The sequence below is a fragment of the Microtus oregoni genome, unplaced genomic scaffold (assembly GCF_018167655.1).
Source record: "Microtus oregoni isolate MIOR12 unplaced genomic scaffold, Mior012 000021F_ref0000039, whole genome shotgun sequence".
NCBI classification, from domain to species: Eukaryota; Metazoa; Chordata; class Mammalia; order Rodentia; family Cricetidae; genus Microtus; species Microtus oregoni.
The window spans coordinates 10,969,228-10,991,284 of NW_024543080.1; the positions used below are offsets into that span (position 1 = coordinate 10,969,228).

At 37.6% G+C, this 22,057-nt stretch overlaps 1 protein-coding gene across 1 annotated transcript in view; it reads left to right on the forward strand.

Moving 5' to 3' along the window:
• The first annotated feature begins 348 nt into the window (after positions 1–348).
• Positions 349–22,057, forward strand: part of LOC121460950 (transmembrane protease serine 11C) — a 53,484-nt gene continuing 31,775 nt past the window's right edge. The window contains exons 1-2 of the mRNA XM_041671648.1: positions 349–404; positions 9,022–9,137. Of these exons, the coding sequence (XP_041527582.1) occupies positions 349–404; positions 9,022–9,137 (172 nt within the window). The remainder of the gene's footprint in view (positions 405–9,021; positions 9,138–22,057) is intronic.

Genomic DNA, 22,057 nt, shown 5'->3' on the forward strand with positions numbered 1-22,057 from the left:
TCGATGCAGGGAACAAAAAAAAAAAAAAAAAAAAAAAAAAAAAAAAAACACCTTTCTCAGACTGGTCAGTCCTGCTACTTCCTTAGTCTGGACAATTTAATTCTAAGTCTTGCTCCCATTGGGGTGATACAACTATTTATTATTTATGGATTGGCATATACACAGCTCACGGTTTACTAATGTTTTAAAATTAATTAGCAAAATGTTTGGAAAGCACTTTGAAGATGAAAAGTTGTGTAAGTGCTAAGTATTATCATTATGCCATTATCATAAAACACATAAAAGCCAGAGATTCTTGTAAGCTAAATAGGTGGAGGATGACTGTGCCAGGCAGCACTCAAGGGGAAGATGGCAAGGGGACAGCCTCAGCGGAGCGAGGAGCCATGGACATCCCTGCGGAACAGGTGTGTATAAGGGGAGGGGGAGGGGTCAGCAGGAGGCTTTACCACCACTCCGAAAGATTAAAGCAGTTAGTTAGCTTGTAGTTAGATTAAAGATTTAAGGTTCTTAAAAATGTACAATTCTCCTAAAATCGGCAAAACAAAACAAAACAAATGAGCAGTTCCTTCCACCCTTTATGGAAATACAAACAATCCAAAGTCAATACAGAAGGAAAACAGAGTTAGTGGGAAAGTTTTCACCGTCGGAGTTTACTCTAAATTTCCTGAGAAACCTTTCAATTATAAATAAGGTGCTCTTGTATAACAACTGAAACTTGAGGAGTCGGGGCTATCGTAGCTTTGAAATACAATTTCACTATGAGTACAGAAAGGAATGTGTGTCTGTGCTTCTAGCAGTATGGCTGATGGAGACGTAGCTGTGCTTGCTGTTTCATTTACAATGCAATCTCCCGGCTTGGAAGTGGTAACAACACAATGGAGGTCTTATTTTTACTTATTAGAACACCACAGTGCTTCACTACTCTATACTTTTAGCGGCATGGTTTTACGTTCAGTTCAGAAGTAAAGGCAAAACTAAAAAGAGAAGATCTTTATACTTGACATTAGCAATGATGTAATTGGCCTGAAAGACAAAGGAACATGCTGACCTGCTATTATGAAGGAGGTAGATGGACCAGAATTTTTATATCTACATTTTATTTTTTAAGCTAATCAGATAAGCATGAAGATAATTGTTTTCATACACATTATTCTTTCCAGCACTATCACAAAATGCAGACATTGATAAACTCATTGGGAACTACTATATTTTAAAAATTACACATCTGTGCAAAATCTAGATTCTAGGTGACCAGCATATTGGCATGCTGCAACTTCTCAATACACAGCTTTAATAATTCTACTTTTTACTTTCACAATAATATTTAACTTATCTATCTATTAGAAAATATTGAGATATTTTCCATAAAATTATGTTACTGTCAATACTTACTTAACAAATCTTATAAAACCTCAGGTCCTAAGGGATGTATTCTGGCTCTTTCAGATCAACTTGATCAACCTCTTATACTTCATAAATACTATCTGAGCAATACTGTGAAGACAGACTCTAGTTTTATCTCAAAGAATTAATAATTTTAAGTCGAGGCTAAAGTCGGAAATCTCTGAACATCCTTTATAAATAATCCATTGCTAATCTTATCATTACTGCACCTGAATGATTCTGATGTATACTTTGTTAGTGAAACACACATGGAAGATAAACATGTTGCTCAAATCAAATCAAGTTTTCCTGTTCTTTACCTCAACTACTGACCGAGACTCAATTTCTGTTTAATGTTGGGCAGTTTGATTTTCAAACATTTCCTCTATTAGAGAAGCAGAATTCACATGTGATGTTTGTAAGAATGTTCTATAGAAAAGAATAATAACAGTGTGGGACTTTCCTCTTCAGTTTAGGACCGTGCTGCTCCACAGTGAACTAAGAAAGCCTTTGGAAAAGAAGGCTTTCTGGGCTGTGAGGGAAGCCCTGATCCTCACCTTGCCTAAGTTATGAGGTTAGTCAGAGGACAGCTCCTCTGCCCCCTTTACTGCCCCCTACAGAGAAAGATCACTATAAAGGTTGTCTCCCCTTCTTTAAAATCAGAAACACAGGATGGGTGGTTTGGAAATTCCCTCCCAGCACCCCACCAGGAAGTTTCTTCCACCAGGAAAGTTACATTAAGAAAGTTTGAAGTCATATGCTCTATGAGACATATTTTTGTATCCAAGAATCACTTTTGTATAGCTTTGTAAAAATTAGAAGGTAAAACCGTAAATGGTTTAAAATATCTATAAACTATTAAATTCTTATAAAACTGTTAAGACTCATTTTTGATTTTAAAAGCAGAATCTTATATAGCTTGATCTATAATAAGGACATGTTTAAAAGAGTTGAAAAATAGACCCTAACTATTTACCACATCACAAACATCATATGCAATGTTTTCATTGGCAATTTCATTATTCTGTGGCAAGTTGACTGAGTAAAAATAAAATATGAATGCATTTACTAGCAAAGTGTGGAAGAAAATGTCTGAGAACACATGTTCATGTATAGGATTACGTTGCCAGGATTTATCATATCATTGAGTCAATTACTTCATCCAAAATGTTAAACACCATTCTAGATTCAATATGTGAGTTGATTCAAGGGAGAAAATATATTATCAGTCTAAATCAGAATATTCTCTTGACTCAGGAATTCAAGGCTTATCTAGAAAAAAGTGGGGATAATGGGATATTATATATCTGGAATAATTCCTTCTCTTCTTCAAGCTCAAAAAGTTCTAAGGCATCATATGGAAATATTGAAAGACACCAAATTTCTAGTGAAAACAATTTAGACAATGTACTTTTCTATGATGAGAATCTTATCTAGGTAAAATAAAAGTTCTGAAAAAACATGGAATTGTCATCAATGATGGAACCCTATCTGACACTGCTTCTTTAGAAAAAATTATCCATTCAGGGAATCAGTGAGAAGTAAATAAAAAGTGAGCTTCCTAATAGATATTTGATTTCATTACAAAATAAAAAATTAAAATAAAGTAGGCACTAATATAAGTGATTCAAAGTGACCAGTACTTCATATAATCACCAAAATATATATTTATGCTTCTTCATGTTAGACATATCTACATTCATATAAGCATGTAAGTGTGTAATACATACATACATACATAGAGAGGTAGTATACAGAGTACATAAAATAGAACATAAAGTAGATAATATGGCAAATAAAACAAAATATGAATTTGTGTTAACATAAAAGAAAATATTGATAAATATTCATATACTAATATTAAATCATAATGTTAATACAAAATGAAATTTTATATATAATATATATTTTATATATATAATGGGTTGAATTGTGACCTCCCATTCATACATTAAAATTCTTGCCACTGATATCTCAGAGTGTGAATGCATTCAGGAAAAGCTTAAATGGAGTGATTTTCTTAAGGTGAGGTTATTGGATAGAATGTAACACAGTATGGCTGTACTTATACAAGGAGGAGTCAGGACATGAGAACAAAAGAACAGTGTGATGTGTCAAGGAGAGACCCTTCACCTATAAGGTAAGGAACTTGACCTTGGGAGTTTGTGAATCTGCCAGTATCTTATTCTCATGTTTCCACCTTGGTAGCATGTGCTACCATGACTAGTCTGTGGAACTTGTTATGGCAGTCCTGAGACCTGATAGCAAGACAGAGCACATAGAACAAGTTAATTTTGTACAGTTCTTTCATGTTATATTTATAAGGAAAAAAATGTAAAGTGGTTAGCAAATATGGGTACAATAAATTCTTCACTTAATTTCTAAAGACACTGTTTCCACATTTGTGAAAAATAAAATAGAATTTACAGTTCTGAAACATAAATATACTAAAATAAAGTTGCTTTCCAATATGTAAATCATAAGACAGTATCTTATGATAGATTTTGTATTCATTTATTTATTTTTAAAACAATCTTTTCTATTTTACATACCAATCCCATTTCCCTCTCCCTCCTCTCCTTCTGCTCCCTTCACTTTCTATCCACCCCATCGCTCATCTACTCCTCGGAGGGTGGGGCTTACCATATAGAATTAACAAAGTCTGGCACTTTGAGGCAGAATGTAGGCCCTCTCTAGACTGAGCACGGTATCCCTCCAAAGAGAATGAACTCCGAAAGCCAGTTTAAGAACTAGGGATAAATCCTGGTCCCATTGCCAGCGGCCCCACAGACAGCCCCAGCCACACAACTATCACCCCCATTCAGAGGACCCCTATAAAAAGGTTTCCCTCTTTTCAATCTGGAGTCAGTGAGCTCCCACTAGCTCAGGTCAGCTGTCTCTGTGGATATTCCCACCATGGTTTTGACCCCTTTGCTCATATTATCACTTCTCCCTCTCTTCAACTGGACTCTGGAAGCTCGGCCCAGCGCTAGCTGTGGATCTCCGCATCTGCTTCCATCAGTAGCTGGATGAAGTTTCTGTGATGACAATTAAGGTCGTCATCAATTTGATTACAGAGGAAGGCCAGTTCAGGTACTCTCTCCACTACTGCTTAGGGTCGTAGTTGGGGTCATCCTTGTGGATTCGTGGAAATTTCCCTAGTGCCAGGTTTCATGCTAGTCTCATAATGACTCCATCAATCAAGATAACTCTTGTCTTTCTCTCCCTCTCTCTCCTTCTCCTATCTCAGCCATCCTGTTCCATCATGTTCTCCTCCCCTTCCTTTCTCCCCTCTTCTCCCCTTCTTCCCCTCCTTCTCTACCCACCATGCTCCCAATTTTCTCAGGAGTTCTTGTATTTCCCCTTCCCATGGAAATCCATGTATGACTCTCTTAGAGTTCTCCTTGTCATCTGGCTTCTCTGGGTTCCTGGACTATAACCTGGTTATCCTTTTCTTTACATCTAATATCCACTTATGAGTGAGTAAATTCAAAGCTTGTATTTCTGGGTCTGGGTTACCTCACTCAGGATGTTTTTTTTTTTCTTATTCCCTTCATTTGCCTGTAAATTTCAAAATGTCATTGTATTTTTTTTTACCACTGAGTAGTACTCCATTGTGTAAATGTACCACATTTTCTTTATCCATTCTTTGTTAGAGGATCATTTAGATTGTTTCCAGGTTCTGGCTATTATGAATAATGCTGCTATGAACATAGTTGAGCACATGTCCTTGTGGTATGACCCTGCATCCTTTGGATATATGCCCAAGGGTAGTATTTCTGGGTCTTGAGATAGATTGATTACCAGTTTTCTGAGAAATCACCATACTGGTTTCCAAAGTAGCTGTATAAGTTTGCATTCCCACCAGCCATGGAGGAGTGTTCCCCCTACTCTGCACCCTCTCCAGCATAAGCTGTCATTGATGTTTTTAATCTTAGCCATTCTGACTGATATAAGATGGTATCTCCGAGTCATTTTGATTTGCATTATCCTGATGGCTAAGGATATTGAGCAATTCCTTAAGTGTCATTAAGTCATTTGAGATTCTTCTGTTGAGAATTCTCTCTTTAGATTTGTATCCATTTTTAAATTGGATTATTTGATATTTTGATGTCTAGTTTCTTGAGTTCTCTACATATTTTGGAGACCAGTTCTTTGTCTGATATGGGGTTGGTGAAGATCTTTTCCTATTCAGTTGGCTGCCATTTTGTCTTATTGACTGTATCCTTTGCTTTACAGAAGTTTTTCGGTTTCAGGAGGACAGGAGAGGGCTGGGTAGGTGAAGTTTTTGCTGTGTAAGTTGGCCTCACTTGAAAGGCCAAGTTTAGGAGTACAGTGCATATACTCACAGTGTGGGAGTGGCAAAGATGGGTAGATCTTAGGGGTCTGATGGGATCAGAATTCCCGAATCAGGTGAATGTCTCAAAAACAGAGGTGAAACTGACTGAAGAGACAGTTTGCTTTCTGAGACTGTGACTTTGAATTAGATGACTCTCGGCTTTGCAAAGAAATATGACACATTTTCATAATTCTAGGATCCTATTCCAGAGAACCTGGGCTCTAACTAACATACAAAGTTTCTAAAATTGTATGTCATTAAAATAAATTTGGATATGCTTATTAAAAAGATGGAGAGAGAAAGACACACAACATTGATCTCTGACCTCCACTTATATATCCATAGGAATTTGCACCCAACCACATACACACATACACATAGAGTTTTAAAATGAATTAAAAATTTGTTTATTCTTCGAGACTGTGCATCTTTTATTTCCAATATGTATATAATGTTTAAAATTTGCAACCCCATCATGATTTGTAAGTAATAATGAAGAATTCCACATCTGAATAAAAAAACAACAGATCCCTAAAAGTTACCTAGTGTATGATTTTATTCTATAATGTTCTTGCAATACAAAGCCATAGGAAGGGAAAACAGAATGGGGATTGTCAGGGCTTAAGGAGGGAAAGAGAACAAGAGATGGAGGAACTACATAGTTAAAAAAAAACATTAGGGACTTCTGTTGATAGATGCCCAGTATCTTGGCTCTGTGCATGCCAATGTCCAGGTTGTGATAGTATAGTATAGATTACTGTCAAGGAAAATTGTTCTAAGGATACAAGGAATTTCTATTATTTTTATAGTTGCATAAAAGTCTGTAATCACGTCAAAGTTGAACATTGATTTTAAACTTAAAAATAAATACAGAAACATATCTAAAGAAAGCATTCTATAAAATAATTTGACCAGTAACCCCAACAGAGTAATGTCAGAAAGGAAAAGAAAGAAGTAGAATTTGAATTCCAGGTTTAAAACATTGAGACATACAGCAATGAAATGCAATGCAGAAATTCTGATTTCAGTTCAGCTCAAACAAAAATATGTATAAGACATTTTGAAGATGTTAAATGTGAAGTCTGTATTGATGGGTGTTAAGAAGTTGATGGTGGCTCCACTAGGTGTATCAGTGGTCACAGAAAAGTACTCTTAATTTTTAGATGAAATATAAATTACCTAGGTGAATTCATTGCAACTACTTGGAAAAGCTACATAAGACCATGAAGTTAAAGGGGGCGGGGAGTGCCAGGCGGTGATGACGTACACTTTTAATCCTAGCATTCAAGAGGCAGAGGTAGGATCTCTGAGTTAGAGGACAGCCTGGTCTACAAAAGCTAGTTCCACGATAGCCAGGGCTGTTACACAGAAAAACCCTGTCTCAAAACAAACAAACAAATAAAAATAACATGAAGTAAGTATTATTATAAAAATTGAATAATTCTTAAGTTTATGAAATAGGAATGTGGCAATCTGTCCAACTAGTCTCTTTTTTATGAGTATTCAAGGATTTTTTTAAGTCATTATTCTACTTCCTCTCCTGAGTATAATGCCTTTTCTTTGCTCCCCTTTTTAGCAAACTCTTTGAAGGAAAGATCAGTGGTCAAGACCCTGTTTACACTAATTCCGTTGTCTTTTTTATTGGTTTATATCGAGCTATACATTTTTCTCTGCTCCCCTCCCTGTCACTGCCTTTCCCTTCAACCCTCCCCCAATGTCCCCATGCTCCCAATTACTCAGGAGATTTTGTCCATTGTCTTTTTAACCCTGTGTTATTCCTAAAGCTTCCTATCAAAATCACCTTTATGATGCCCATCTATGATTTCCATCCTCATTCCATAATATATCTGAGCTACCTTTAAGCACAGTTTAGCTTGTTCCTTGTCCTTGATTCACCTTCACTGGCCTCAAGGATCCACATTCCTGCCTTTCCCGCCTCACACTGGTTGTTTTCCTTGGCATCTATTCTCTGCCAGATCCTTCTTTCTAACACGCTAACAAAAACTACACAGGAGATTCTATCTTTGTCTTCTTCTCTACCTACCCTGACTCCTTTGGTATTGACATCCCCTGTCAGACTCTCATCTACATGATCAGGGATGAAATATTAACATGATGAACTCACACTCCTTTTGCAAATTGCACACTTGTATATCTGACCCACACTGTCTCATGAATACCTGTTGAACATCCCTAACATCAATACAGTTGCATAAAAAGCCTTTTCATCTTACATGATGACAGCACCATAATTTAAGTGATCCAGGTAAATATCTGGAAAACATCTTCCTTTCCTCTTACAACCCATCTTTCCATTAAGAGTTCTCTATCAGTATTATACTTAAAATATATTCAAAATTCAACCTCTTTGCTCTACCTCTATTTCTCCAGTCTCAGTCAACACCATTAGCTGTTTCAATCATTGTAATATTTTCTATCCTGCCCCTCTCCTACTTATACCTGCCCCTCTGTAGTTTCTTCTACCTGCCCCTCTGTAATTCCTTCTTCACAGCATCCAAAGGTGTTCCATCAAGACATTAGACCAAGATATCACAATCCACCACTCAAAGCTGCTCAATGCTGCCATTTAGCTGAGAAAACCCCAAATCATTATCATGAGGCTCAGGAAATCTGGGCCTTGATGCCTCTCAATCTTACTTTCCCACTATTTTTCCTTCATCCTCTGCTCCAGCCATAATTACCTAACACGCCGAACTTGTCCTTACCCATGGACCTCCCTTGCATCATTGACTTTGCCTTAAGTTTTCCACATGTATGTTGGTATGCATAACTCCTACACATGTGTTAAGTATTCTCACACTTTGCCTGCTGGGGTCTACCCTGACCACTCTACTTAGTAGCAGCTTATCACACCTGCAGCTAACATAAGAACCCAAATCTGATCTTTCCCGGTCCTACTTTTCCTATAGCACTTAAAACCTTGTACCAGTTACAGATTGCAATTATGTACTTATTTTTGTCCTTTCTCTCTCTACTCAGTAGTTTGTAAGCTCCATAAGGACAGAAGTGACTCTTCCTGGCAGAGAAAAACAATTATATTTATTCTTGGAAAGAATAAATGAATAATGATTTAGTATAACCATTATCAATTATAGGTACTGAAAAATAAGCATCCCTAATACCACATCCACCAACTCTGCACTGTTTCCAAAGTCATCAGTCTACTGACCACATCATTCATGTAAAATAACACACTTTTACACTTAAAACTAAACTGATATGTATTTCCAAGATCCAAAATCAAACTCTTACTGACACCTTCCTGTCCTTTTACTCAGAACAGAGTCCAAAACAAAAATAAAGCTAACAAGGTGTGGAAAGATTATCCTTGTCATCTTAATGACGGTGGTTGCTGCTGTAGTCATTGGACTCATTGCCTATTCTGTCGCCTGTGGTAAGTACGTATTTTGCTTGTCTTTTCAGTCACATGGGTTTTTTGACTTTACAGCAGGAAAACTTGGCAATTTGAAGAGGGAGAGGAAACATAATTTTTTGTTTGCTATGCATTTTTACCCTTGTGGTTATTAACATTGACTGCACTAACACTTAATACTTTATGAAGGATAATAAATATAAGAAAGATTGCACATGTAGCATATTTTTATGAGTTTTGACATATGACTCATGGCACTCATTACAGTTAAGGGAGTAAATATTCACTCCCCAAAGTTTGTCCTCAGACTTTGTCCTCAAGTGACTTTTAGTCCAATGTATTTATTCTAAAACTAGAGATGTAGTATTCTTTTATTTTGTGTTGTTTTGTTTGGAAAGATTTGGGGATTGAGATTACATTAATGAATAAAGCAGGCACAGTTCCTATTTGTTGAACTTAGTAGCTCTATAAGTAAACAACCAATGCACTAACAAATGAATCTGAAAGCTAAAGACCCGTGATTTGTTACTACAGAAATACGATTTCTTACTCCAAAGCCTATGTTTCCTCTATGCAATATGTCCTACCCATAAAATTCTTCCTTAAGTGTAGATTCTTCTCCAATATTGAACAGGGAAGGAAAAAATATGTCTACAAATTTCCAATATGTTTTATTAATATAATAGGAAAAATTATGAGGTCACTGAGTTTTTCCTTTTATGTCAATTTTTCTGTGTTTTTTTCTGATCAATTTAAGCATGAAGACATTCTTTTTAATCATTAAAAATATTTTATTGTACATATTGAGGTGCAGTGTGATAACTTGATACATCTACAGACTGTTTAATAATCAAGGAGATTACCATGTATATCTCCTTGAATTACATCATTTATTTGTGTTTATAATTTTCATTTTTCTATCATCTGACTGCACTTAGTCACTTGTCATCTGACCTCTCTTTGTTCTCCTCTTCTCAGCACTTCCTAGTGACCACTTGTCCAGTCTCTGGTTTTATATAAACAATTTTATATTCTCCACATGAGTGAGAAAAAACAATATCTACATTTGTACATGACGAAATTATGATAAGTCATGTAAGCAATATATGAGAATGTTAACATCATCCTAAGGGAACCTACAAGGCAACTAACCTGGGCTCATAGGAGCTCACACAATGGGAGGCCTGCCCCTTTCTGAACAGAAACAGAGTGGGAGTTCATGGGAGGGAGGGAGGGAGGGAGGGAGGGAGGGAGGGAGGGAGGGAGGGACGGAGGGAGGGACGGAGGGAGGGACGGAGGGAGGGACGGAGGGAGGGACGGAGGGAGGGAGGGAACGGAAGGAGTGGACAGAGGGAAAAATGTGGTTGAAATACTGTTGTTGGAGTTTCTTTTACTCTAGCCCCACGTTGGATGTGAAACTGTTGTTTGGTTTTTACTCTTTATTCTTTGGCTTTTGAGGTGGCCTACTACCCAGCTCCCAAATAAATCACTCACACACACACACACTTATCCTCAGTTATGACTGCCTGGCCTTAAGCTTGGCTTGTTTCTAGCAAGCTTTTCTTATCTTAAATGATCCCATCTTTCTTTTGCCTCTGAACTTCTATCTTTCTCTATTTCTGTATACCCTTCCTCACTTCTTTCCCTGTGGCTTGCTATGGGGCTGGGTGGTGGCCCCTGATGTACTCCTCTTCTTGTTCTATCTTGCTCCTTCTTTCTTCTTCTCCCAGATTTGTACTTCTATCTATCCCCTCTGCCTGACAGCCCCACCTATCCTTGCTCCTGCCTCACTATTAGCCATTCAGCTCTTTATTAAACCATCAGGCATTTTAGACAGGCAAAGAATCACAGCTTTACAGAGTTAAACAAATGCAACATAAACATAAGCAACACACCTTTACATCATTAAAACAAATGTTCCACGCATAAACAAAAGCAACACAACTTACAATAATATTCTACAACAGGTTTACATGTATAAGAGTTTCTCTTTCCCATACAATATCTATTTCAGTTTACAACGGGAAAACAACACCGACGCAGACAGAAACAGAAAGAACTATGCAGAGTGAACTAATCAGGCACTGCCCTCACCCCAGGAAGGAGGAGGTTTGCAATCACTTCCATTGTATCTTCCATGTATATTCATTAGACAGGTTGCAGTGACAGATGTTACAACTGCTAAATCACAAGTTATAGCCATAACATATGCCAAAACAAAAACAAACAAAAAAACTATGACCAAGAAGCACTCGCTTGAAAAATAGACTCTAAACTCAGTCATTCATCAAGAGTAGGTACCAGAAAGTGAAGGTAAAGAGAGAGCATGTAAAGATATTATGTTTGGAAGTAGATGAACTTTCATGTCTTGCATTTATTATCATCAACTTAACATGTAAGGAGTTGATATTTCCCCTTCACATCAAGCCGAGAAATGGACTTGATAAAGCAGATCAGTGTTATCCTGAAAAGACCTTTACAGATTAAGGAATAACACAGACTTAAGTCTGCCTCCCACATGCAATATCTAAAATGTAAGTAATGAGTTGTTAGGCTGGAGAGATGGCTCAGCAGTCAGAACTTGATGAGCATCGAGAGGATCCTAGTTCACTTCCCAGCCCATTCATCAGGCAACTCGCAAATTCCTGTAACTGCAGCTCCAGGGGTTCTGACTACCTATTCTATCTTCTGGGGCACCCTCATACAGATAACAGACAATCACACAAACACACAAACAAATACAAATAAGTAAAAATAAACCTTAAGAGAAATAGAAGTGGTTTATGGTGTTTAAGCAGTGTAAAGAAGAAGCAATCCCCATGAACAGCCAGAGTCAAGGGGATAAATGATGTTTATTTCCTAGGGAGCAAGTAGAAACTTTCCAGCAAAGAATCTTCACCATTTGAGGTCCGAACCAAGAGGCCACCCACAGAACATTTAGATCTCTGGTTAAATAAGTGGAAGATGAGGCTCAAGTCTAAATGCTGAAAAAGAAGTAAACACAAGCAGTACAGAAAATTTTTTCAATAAAAAGGAAATATATGGTCAAGACCATTCCAGCAATGCCAAAAAGCATAAATCAAAAGTCAGAATAATGCAGAGGTAGACACATACCACTGTTCTTTTGAATGAATCTGTAATATTTAACTATTTGGTAGTTCACTGTCGTAAATTCCAAACCCAAAAGTAATGGACTATATTTTCACAACTACTATTAATTTCACTGGAATCAGGGCTTTAGCTAAAGAACAGCTGAGTGAAACAAAGCACAGAACAATTCAACCTCATGGATACCTTTCTTTCTCTGCTCCATGTTACCCTAAGTGATCATCGTGTGCTTTCTCGTTAGTTTAGCTTCTTTCTCAATTTCATTTTTTTTAAATTTTATGTGTATAAATGTTTTGCCTGTGTGTATGCCACACATGTGCAGTGCCTGCAGAGGTCAAAAAAGGGCATCAGATCCTCTACACCTGGATCCCCAATGTGGGTAATGGTAACTAAACCTGGACCTTCTCACCTACTGAGCCATCTTTCCAATCCCAATCTTCACTTACCTTTTTTTTGGGGGGGGGAGTAATTGGTACTCTAAATAATAGAAAGAAAAAGAATAAAGATGCATGAAAGTATCCAGAAACTGAGTTAACATTCATTCACTGAGTGACTACTTCTGAACTAATATCTAGGTATTTAACACAGTAAAGGTTTCAAATAAGCATTTGGGTTCTAGAATTTGAATTCCACATAATTTTCACATATCACCAAATGTCAATATTAAATTGAGTTTGTATCGGCGTAAATAAATGCAATACAGATATTAAAGAATATTTACACTTTAATGATAAACTTACAGAACCGAAGTTCCCGCATGGCACAGGAGGTAGGAAGGAAAAGACAGAGCTGCCTCCCGCGCTCCCATTTATCTGTAGGCATTCGCCCGAGGCAAACCCCTCCCCCTAAAGGGGCTGTTTTAACCCTACATCTCCCCCTTTTGTCTAAATAAGACAGAACTAAACCAAATATAACTATAAACAATAATAACAAATGATAAATATAACAAACAATATTGAGAACAAAAGTTTTGCTAGGCATTCTATGTCAAGGAGTCTAAATAATGTAGAGAGTAACTACTATTAAATAATCTTCAACTCCATCAAAGATCTGAGAAGGGAATAAATATTACTTAACAAATGAGAGATATCCAAAATATGCAACAAATGACAGAGACAACTGACTACCTGGGCAATCACCCAAAGTCTCGTTTGCAATGTTGAGTCAACCAACTCTGGCTAAGGCCTAACATAACTGACATACTATTATCAAATGCAAGGAACTTTCTTAGAATTATCCTACCCTGTCTTGGCAAGATAAGACAATCCTGTTTCATATCTTAGTCAGTAGTTGAGGTATGGGTTTTTCTTAACCCAAAGGCCAGTTCTGCCAAGAAGACAAGCTCCCAGTGGAGTGTGTCTTTGGTGCTCAATGTTCTCTCAGGAGTTGAGTGGTGTTGCCAGGAGTAATTGTGTTTCGTTGGCACAGAATTCTAGGTTAGATTAAAGGCCATTTTCTACAGCTCTTCAAAGAGGCTGAAGATTATACTATCTATCCTAAAAATAATCTCTATGCATCTAAAAGACCTGATTAACCTAACAATAAATATGACAAACATATAATTCTCAATACCTATCTAATTTGAAAACTAAGAGAATAAACAACTGTGCAATATATGAAGACAATGATCTTCACCTGTAAACAATGTCATTACATATCAAAATGTAAACAATGTTATTACATAAATAGTACCAGAGGTAGAAATGTGCATTGTGATATGATAGATGTATCCATACAATATAAGCATACTCTTATACAAAAATAGAGGTAGGAACACTCACATTCAATATTCAATATATCAATATACAAGAAACAGTACCAATATAATTTTCTAAAAACAGTAAGTCACAAATACCAATAATCCCATCAAACCAGTTAATCCCCCTTTTTTTGTATATACCCATAATTCCATACAATATCTCCCCATCCCCTCAACCCTAAACCAACCACGAAAAGATGTCCCTAACCCTGTGGGCAAACTCTGTTGTGAGAGGGGACATCGTCCTCTTAGATTGCTTCTAGCTGATATGGGGGCGACGTTCTTCTTAGGGGCCCCTGTGAAAGCAAATGATGGTAAAATTCCCAAATTAACCTTTGACTTAAGAAAATTATAACTAGTCTCTGAGCGTTTTGAGAAGGTCCGGCCAGAGTGTTGTCAAAAATGTGCATCATTCGAAATTGTCTCTTGTAGTTGGTACCAAAAAACAGGTCTAATATTAGCGCTTAAAAAAAAACAAATTCATGACGTCATAAAAGCCAGATTGAGTTGATGTTGTGGGGCCCCATCTTCATCCTGGAAACTTCAAAGATTACTGTAGGAAAATATGTTGCTTGTTATGGGAAATTTAAACATTAACAACAAGGACATATACTGACATATAAAGAAAGACACAGATATGAGGAAAGGCAAAGAAAGTTTATCAAATATAAAATTATTCTTATTCTGTACCATTTCATGGCTCCTGACCTGAGACAGAAACTCTGAAATATCTCTTATCAACAGGCTTGGAATTGAAGAGGGACTGAGCCATAGTTGAACTCCAAAACCAGCTCTACACATTTATAAAGAAGTGTTCAATAAAACATATAAATAGATATAAAAAATCAATACTTACAGTATATATATAATTTTATTGTTGATACTCAGTGGGTCGTAACTATTTTCCATCCATCAGTAATTAAATATTCAGGGTCCCTTACATCTTTGAAGATGAATATTTTCCTGTGGAGATAAGAAAAGAACCCTGCCCCCAACCTATCTGTAATCCTTACCATCAGAATGCCCGTCATCCTTGTGAATGAATTGTTATTTATCTTTTCCAAGTGACTTCTCTTCTTCAAACTGAACCTTTATTAATTTTGATGGTATCCATAATATTTCCTCACCTGTGGAGATAAGAGCAAAACCCCTTCCCCAACGCAGCACATCTCCTGGCTTCCAATGTGAGGTTAGCAAATCCTTGAAATAAACTGGTTGATTTAGTTCAGCAGACTTTTCCTTTATCCAATGTCTTTCTGCAGCCGTCGTTCCCTTCTCATTAGTGTTGAGAAAATTCAAGGTTAACAAAGCATTATGTAGCCTATTTCTGGGGGTGTTTTCCACCCCTTTCTGTTTGTTCAACATATCCTTTATAGTTCGATTTGATCTTTCTATGACTGCTTGACCTGTAGGATTGTATGGTATACCTGTAACATGCTTGATATTGTAATAATCAAAAAACCGTTTCATTTTCCTAGACACATAAGCAGGACCATTATCTGTCTTTATTTGTGTAGATATACCCATGATAGTCATGACTTCTAATAAATGAGTGATTACTGAATCAGCTTTTTCTGAACTTAAAGCAGTTGCCCACTGAAAGCCTGAATAAGTGTCAATGATGTGATGAACATACTTCAATTTGCTAAATTCTGCAAAGTGGAACACATCCATCTGCCAGATTTCATTCCTATGGGTGCCCTTTGGATTAGCCCCTGCTGGCAGTGGCATTTGGTTATAGAAAGAACAGGTAGGGCATTTCTTTACAATCTCCTTAGTTTGTTGCCATGTAATAGAAAACTCTTTCTTCAAACCTTTGCTATTAACATGATGTTTTTTATGAAATTCAGAGGCTTGTAGCACACTACCAATCAATAATTGATCAATTTCTGCATTACCTTGTGCTAGAGGACCTGGCAGACCCGTATGGGATCGGATGTGTGTTATGTACATAGGGCAAAGCCTGTTCCTGATCAAATCTTGAACCTGGATAAACAATGAAGTTAGTTCTGTATCATCAGGTATAAATTCAGCAGTTTCAATATGCAAAATAACTCTTTCTGCGTATTATGAATCAGTAACTATATTAATAGGTTCTTTAAAATCTCTTAGTACCATAAGAATGGCATATAATTCTGCCTTCTGGACAGAATCATAAGGACTTTGTTCCACCTTACCCAAGTCTTCTGATTTGTAACCTGCCTTCCCTGATTTATTGGCATCAGTATAGAATGTACAGGCTCCAGTTATTGGAGCATCAGAGACGATTCGAGGAAGGATCCAAGAAGTTCTCTTTATGAAGTTAAGCCGCTTGCTTTTTGGATAGTTGTAATTAATGTCTCCCAAAAAATTAGCACAAGCTCTTTGCCATGGTTCATTATCTTCCCATAATTTCTTTAGTTCATCAGCAGTGAAAGGCACTATAATTTCTGCTGGGTCTATGCCTGCTAGTTGACAAAGCCTCAGCTTGCCTTTTATAATTAACTCAGAGACTTTTTCCACATAAGTTTTCATTTTCTTACTTGGTTTATGTGGTAAAAAGATCCATTCCAAGATAATATCATCTCTCTGCATTAAAATTCCTGTAGGAGAAATTTTTGACGGTAATATGACAAGAATACAATCGAGCTCTGGATTCACTCTGTCCACATGTGCCTGTTGTAATTTCTCCTCAATCATTGTCAGTTCCTTTTCTGCTCCAGCTGTTAATTCTCTGTTTAAATCTTTATCACCATCCAAGGTTTTGTTCAAATGAATTATTAGATCAGGTGTTATTCCGATAGCTGGTCGTAGACTGGAAATGTCTCCTAACAGTCTTTGAAAGTCATTAAGAGTCCGTAGGCGATCCCTCCGAATTTGTGCCTTTTGTGTCTTAATTTTTTGCAAACCTATTCTATAACCTAAATAATTAACAGAATCTCCCTTCCGAATCTTTTCAGGAGCAATTTGCAATCCCCATTTAGGTAACAGTATCTGTATTTCTTCAAACAGTCTATTCAAGGTATCTATGTTTGAATCAGATAACAATATGTCATCCATGTAATGGTATACTATAGATTTGGGAAATTTCTTGCGTATTATTTTCAATGGTTGGTTCACAATATATTGGCACAGGGAGGGGCTATTTAACATACCCTGGGGGAGGACGGCCCAATGGTACTTCCTCGAAGGTTGAGAATTGTTATAAGTAGGCACTGTGAAGGCAAATTTTTCTCTATCTTCTTTTTGCAAAGGTATAGTGAAAAAACAATCCTTTAAATCAATAACTATGAGAGGCCATCCTTTTGGTAATAAAGAGGGCAAAGAAATTCCAGATTGCAGAGGGCCCATAGGTTGAATAACCTTGTTGATGGCCCTGAGATCTGTCACCATTCTCCATTTACCTGATTTTTTCTTAACCACAAATACAGGAGAATTCCAAGGGCTGGTAGATTCTTCTATATGTCCAGCATCTAATTGTTCTTGTACCAGCTGTTCTAAAGCCTGTAACATTTCCTCAGCTAATGGCCATTGTTTTGTCCATATTGGTTTCTCAGTCAACCATTTTAGAGGCAAGGCTGTTGGTATCTCTGAAGGGACATCAATTGCTTGTTCTTGCACAGCCCTAATGGCCGGTTTTCTCTGTTTGTAATAACTTTTAATATTATTTTCAGAAATATAGACTCTAGAAGTAGCAGGAATGTTAATTTGGGTGTTCCATTGGTGTAATAGGTCACGGCCCCATAAATTCATTGCAATATTGGCTACATATGGCCTTAATTTTCCTATTTGTCCCTCAGGCCCTATACATTCAACCCATCTCGTGCTCTGCCTTACTCGAGATAGGGTTCCAATACCCAGGAGCTGAACATTTACATTCTGAAGAGGCCAATATGGATGCCAAGATTCTGGGGTAACGATACTTACATCAGCACCTGTGTCCAGCAGGCCAGTAATAAAAATGCCATTTACACACACTCTCAGCTTAGGTCTTTGATCATTTATAGAAGTTTGCCAAAACACACGTAACTCATCTTTCTGATTACTAGTGTTTTTAACAGTAGGCATGTGGCTTCCTAATTGTCCTGACGAGGCATGTTCTCTGCAGAAACTGGAAATGACTGAACCATGTTTGCCATGGGGGCCTGTGAGGCCCCCCCCTCTCACGTTTCCCATCTGTATCAGATTGCCTTGTCTATCTCTTGTAGACCTGCATTCATTCATCCAATGCCTGCCTTTTCCACATCTTCTACATAAACCTGAGGGCTGAGTACTTCTATTTCTGTTATTTCTAGGAGATGCATTATTATTATTTCTGAAAATCCGTTGTTTACAATTCCTTTTCATACGACCCATTTTGCCACAATTAAAACATTTGGTATTCTGGTGTCTCCTTTTACCATTGGAAATTGCTTCTTCTACCCATGCTTCAGTGCCATAGTCAAATGTGTCAACATTTAGTGTATGCAAAACCCATTCTTCCAAGGACACTGATCTGAACTTTAAAGGTCCCAAGATCTTTTTGCATTCCACATTTGCATTTTCGTAAGCCAAAGACTCAATTATTATACATCTTGCTTCTGGGTCAGATACCCTATTTGTACAGCCTTAGTTAACCTTTGTAAAAAGTCACTAAAGGGTTCTCTCTGACCCTGTTTAACTCTGACAAATGATTCCATTCTCTGTCCTGGGTCTTGTACTCTGTCCCAAGCCCTCAAGGCTGCTGTAGTACACATGGAGAGTATGTTTTCATCCAAATTAGCTTGTTCCTGAGGGTCAGAAAAGAGCCCTTCACCTAGAATTTTATCTAGGGAAATGTCAATTCCCTTCGCCTTTTCCTGCTGCTCTAAAAGTCTAGCCTCTTGCCTGAATAAGCATTTCCATTTCAATTGCGGTCCACTCTCAAGGACCGCGGAGCTCAGCTGGAGCCAGTCTGAGGGGGTTGCTCTGCTTGTTGTGGCCCAAGATTTTAGCATCCCTTTAACAAAAGAGGCGTGCATCCCAAAAGTCATGACGGCCTGTTTAATTTCTTTGAGATCATTCATACGGACAGACTCCCATGTATCTTCCTTGATGACCCTAGGGTTTCTGGAACCAATTACCTTTTCTGTTGTTATTACTGGAAAGGCATGTAGAGCTGTAGGTAGAGCTTTGTGGAAATTGTCCCTGAGGGATATATCCACAGATGTAGTTAAAATTTGCCTTTCTACCCTTTGCTCTTCTTCATCAGAATTTAGAAGTTCCTCAATCTTTTCAACTCTATTCACCATTGCTTTTTGTAATGTCTGAATCTCCCGTCCAGAATTATGTTCCAAAGCCTTCATTGAGGATTCTAAAGTATGAAATTTGTCCATTAGAGATAACTTGTCATCTTTGGACATAATTTTTATGGCATAAACCGTGCCTTCTTGTATCGATAATCTTTCCGCCAATCTGTCATAAGCTTTAGACAAAATTCGATTGTCACATTCAGCAGTTTTGATTCTCTCAGTTAATGTTTCAGTTCCTACAGAAAGGGACTGCTGGAACTTACAATCTAATTCAGCTGTTCCTTCTTCCATAGTAATGAATTTCTCCTTAACATCAGCCTGTACCTTTTCTAGATTTTGCTCAGTTAACAGAGTCATGTTAAACAAAAATCTGTTTTCTTCCTGGAGAACTTCAAACTGATTCTTGAGAAGATTGTTGTCATTCTCAATAGTTTTTAAACGTTCAACCTCTGCCTTAAGAGATTTGATCATTTTCCTATTATCAAACCAAATAGTGCTAAGGAAAATTAAGAATCCCAGAAATATCCATAGATGTGAGGTGATAGACACCTCTTGTAAAATCTCCCAAATGGTACACTCAAAAAAGCTGTTGAAATCTGAAACTGTCACATTCTCAGACATTTTATTTATAAAAGAAAAAATTCTTTTACCTGTAATGACTGGTTCCTGCCAGTGGTTGTGAAAGAGTCCACTTGAGTCCACGTGGCCTAAGTCTGAAATAAATGACGCAAAAACAAAATTGAAACAGACACCAGACTAATAAGTAGCAATTGGGCCAGAATGGGAACAGAGAAAAAAGCCTCCAAAGTGAACAAATCAGAGGGATGCCGGCGTGCCGGGGCTCGCAGGGCCGCTGTCATGTGACCCGAGCAAGGGTGGAGGTGGGAGGGGAACAGAGACTGATCACGCTGTTACAGAGGTGCTGCCGATTTCAAAACGCAGGGGAGTGCTAGCTCTCCCGTCCAGCTTGATTCTCTAGCAAGCAGCAGGGAAAATCGAGTCACTCAGAATCTCAGCTGCTTCCGCGTGCCCAGGGAGACCACCGCCAGGAGCAGTGTCTCCGATTTGGGCCGGGTCTCGGCAAAGCCCCACGCTGGGCGCCAAATGTATCGGCGTAAATAAATGCAATGCAGATATTAAAGAATATTTACACTTTAATGATAAACTTACAGAACCGAAGTTCCCGCATGGCACAGAAGGTAGGAAGGAAAAGACAGAGCTGCCTCCCGCGCCCCCATTTATCTGTAGGCATTCACCCGAGGCAAACCCCACCCCCTAAAGGGGCTGTCTTAACCCTACATGAGTTTTTCAACTTTTCTAAATGCAAAGGCTGTTACTTGTTTGTAGAGTACCCAAAATCAACCTAGATTTGGTCCTGAAAATCATCATTTAAAATTCCTATCACAAATCAAGCTCTTAGAATTATTTGAAAAGGCCGGGCGGTGGTGGCGCACGCCTTTAATCCCAGCACTCGGGAGGCAGAGGCAGGCAGATCTCTGTGAGTTTGAGACCAGCCTGGTCTACAAGAGCTAGTTCCAGGACAGGCTCCAAAACCATAGAGAAACCCTGTCTCAAAAAACCAAAAAAAAAAGAATTATTTGAAAAGAATTTTTCCACTACTACTAAAAGGGAATACAGCTCAGTGACAAAACACTTGCTTAGCCTGCATGAATCTTTAAGTTCAATTCCCAATGCAAAAGGAAGGAAGGAAGGAAGGAAGGAAGGAAAGAAGGAAGGAAGGAAGATAAGGAAGAAAGAAAGAGAGAGGATGAAAGGAATAGAGATAATATTATCAAATGTTAGTCTGCTAGTACTAATTTAGAGTTCTATAGAAGTAATAATTTCAGATGTTCTATTGTACTCTAAGTAACCACAAATGTTTATAATATAATGTATTTTTTTGTTTGACTCAATTTAACATTTTACTATTTTTTAAGAATTTCATACACACATATAATACATTTTGATCTATGCTCAACTCTATGCCTCCCCTAACTCCTTCCAGATCAACTACCCACCCTCAAACCCCTTCTAACTTCATGGCTTTGCTTTTTTTCTAAAACCCACTGTTTCCAATTTGTGCTACCCATATCCTCATGGGTATAGGGCCATCCACTGGTACACAGGTGATCTGTCCGAGATCACACCCTTGAAGAAAACTGACTCTCCCCCTCCAGAAAGCATAAACTTGAGGCTGTGGCTCAAGAATCCAAGCTTTACCATGCTGTAACATTGACTAGTTTTATTTTATCCCAGCACCCACAGCTGCTATGAGTTCACAGCTTTCAAGGCCCTGTCATTCACATATATCACTGTCTCATCCCAATTCTTTCTAACTTCTGGCTCTTACATGGTCTTTTCAGTCCTATTCCACAATGGTCCTTGAGCCTTGCCTTGGTGGTAGAGGGTATAATTAGAGATATCTCAGTGTGTCTGAGTATTACACAGGCATTGATTATCTATAATTTGGCCAACTGTGAGTTCCTAAACTAACTGGTGTCTGCTGTACAAAGAAATTTCCATGATGAGAGCTGGTTATAGAGTTGCAAATTTATAAGGCAATTTGAAATTATGTCCATTTTTTAAAGTTTAATAAAAAGATTTTGAATATTCTTATTGTAAAGAAATAATGTTTGAGAAAATAAATGTTACCCTGATTTGGACACTACACAAATAACAGTATTAAAACATTACATGGGTAGCCTACAAATATTTACAATTATTATGTAAATTAAAAGTTAATTAATTTATATTTCTATAGTCTTATGAATACACAAAAAAATCTGTACACAAAGTCCATTTTCAAGGATGTAGTAGAACCTGTA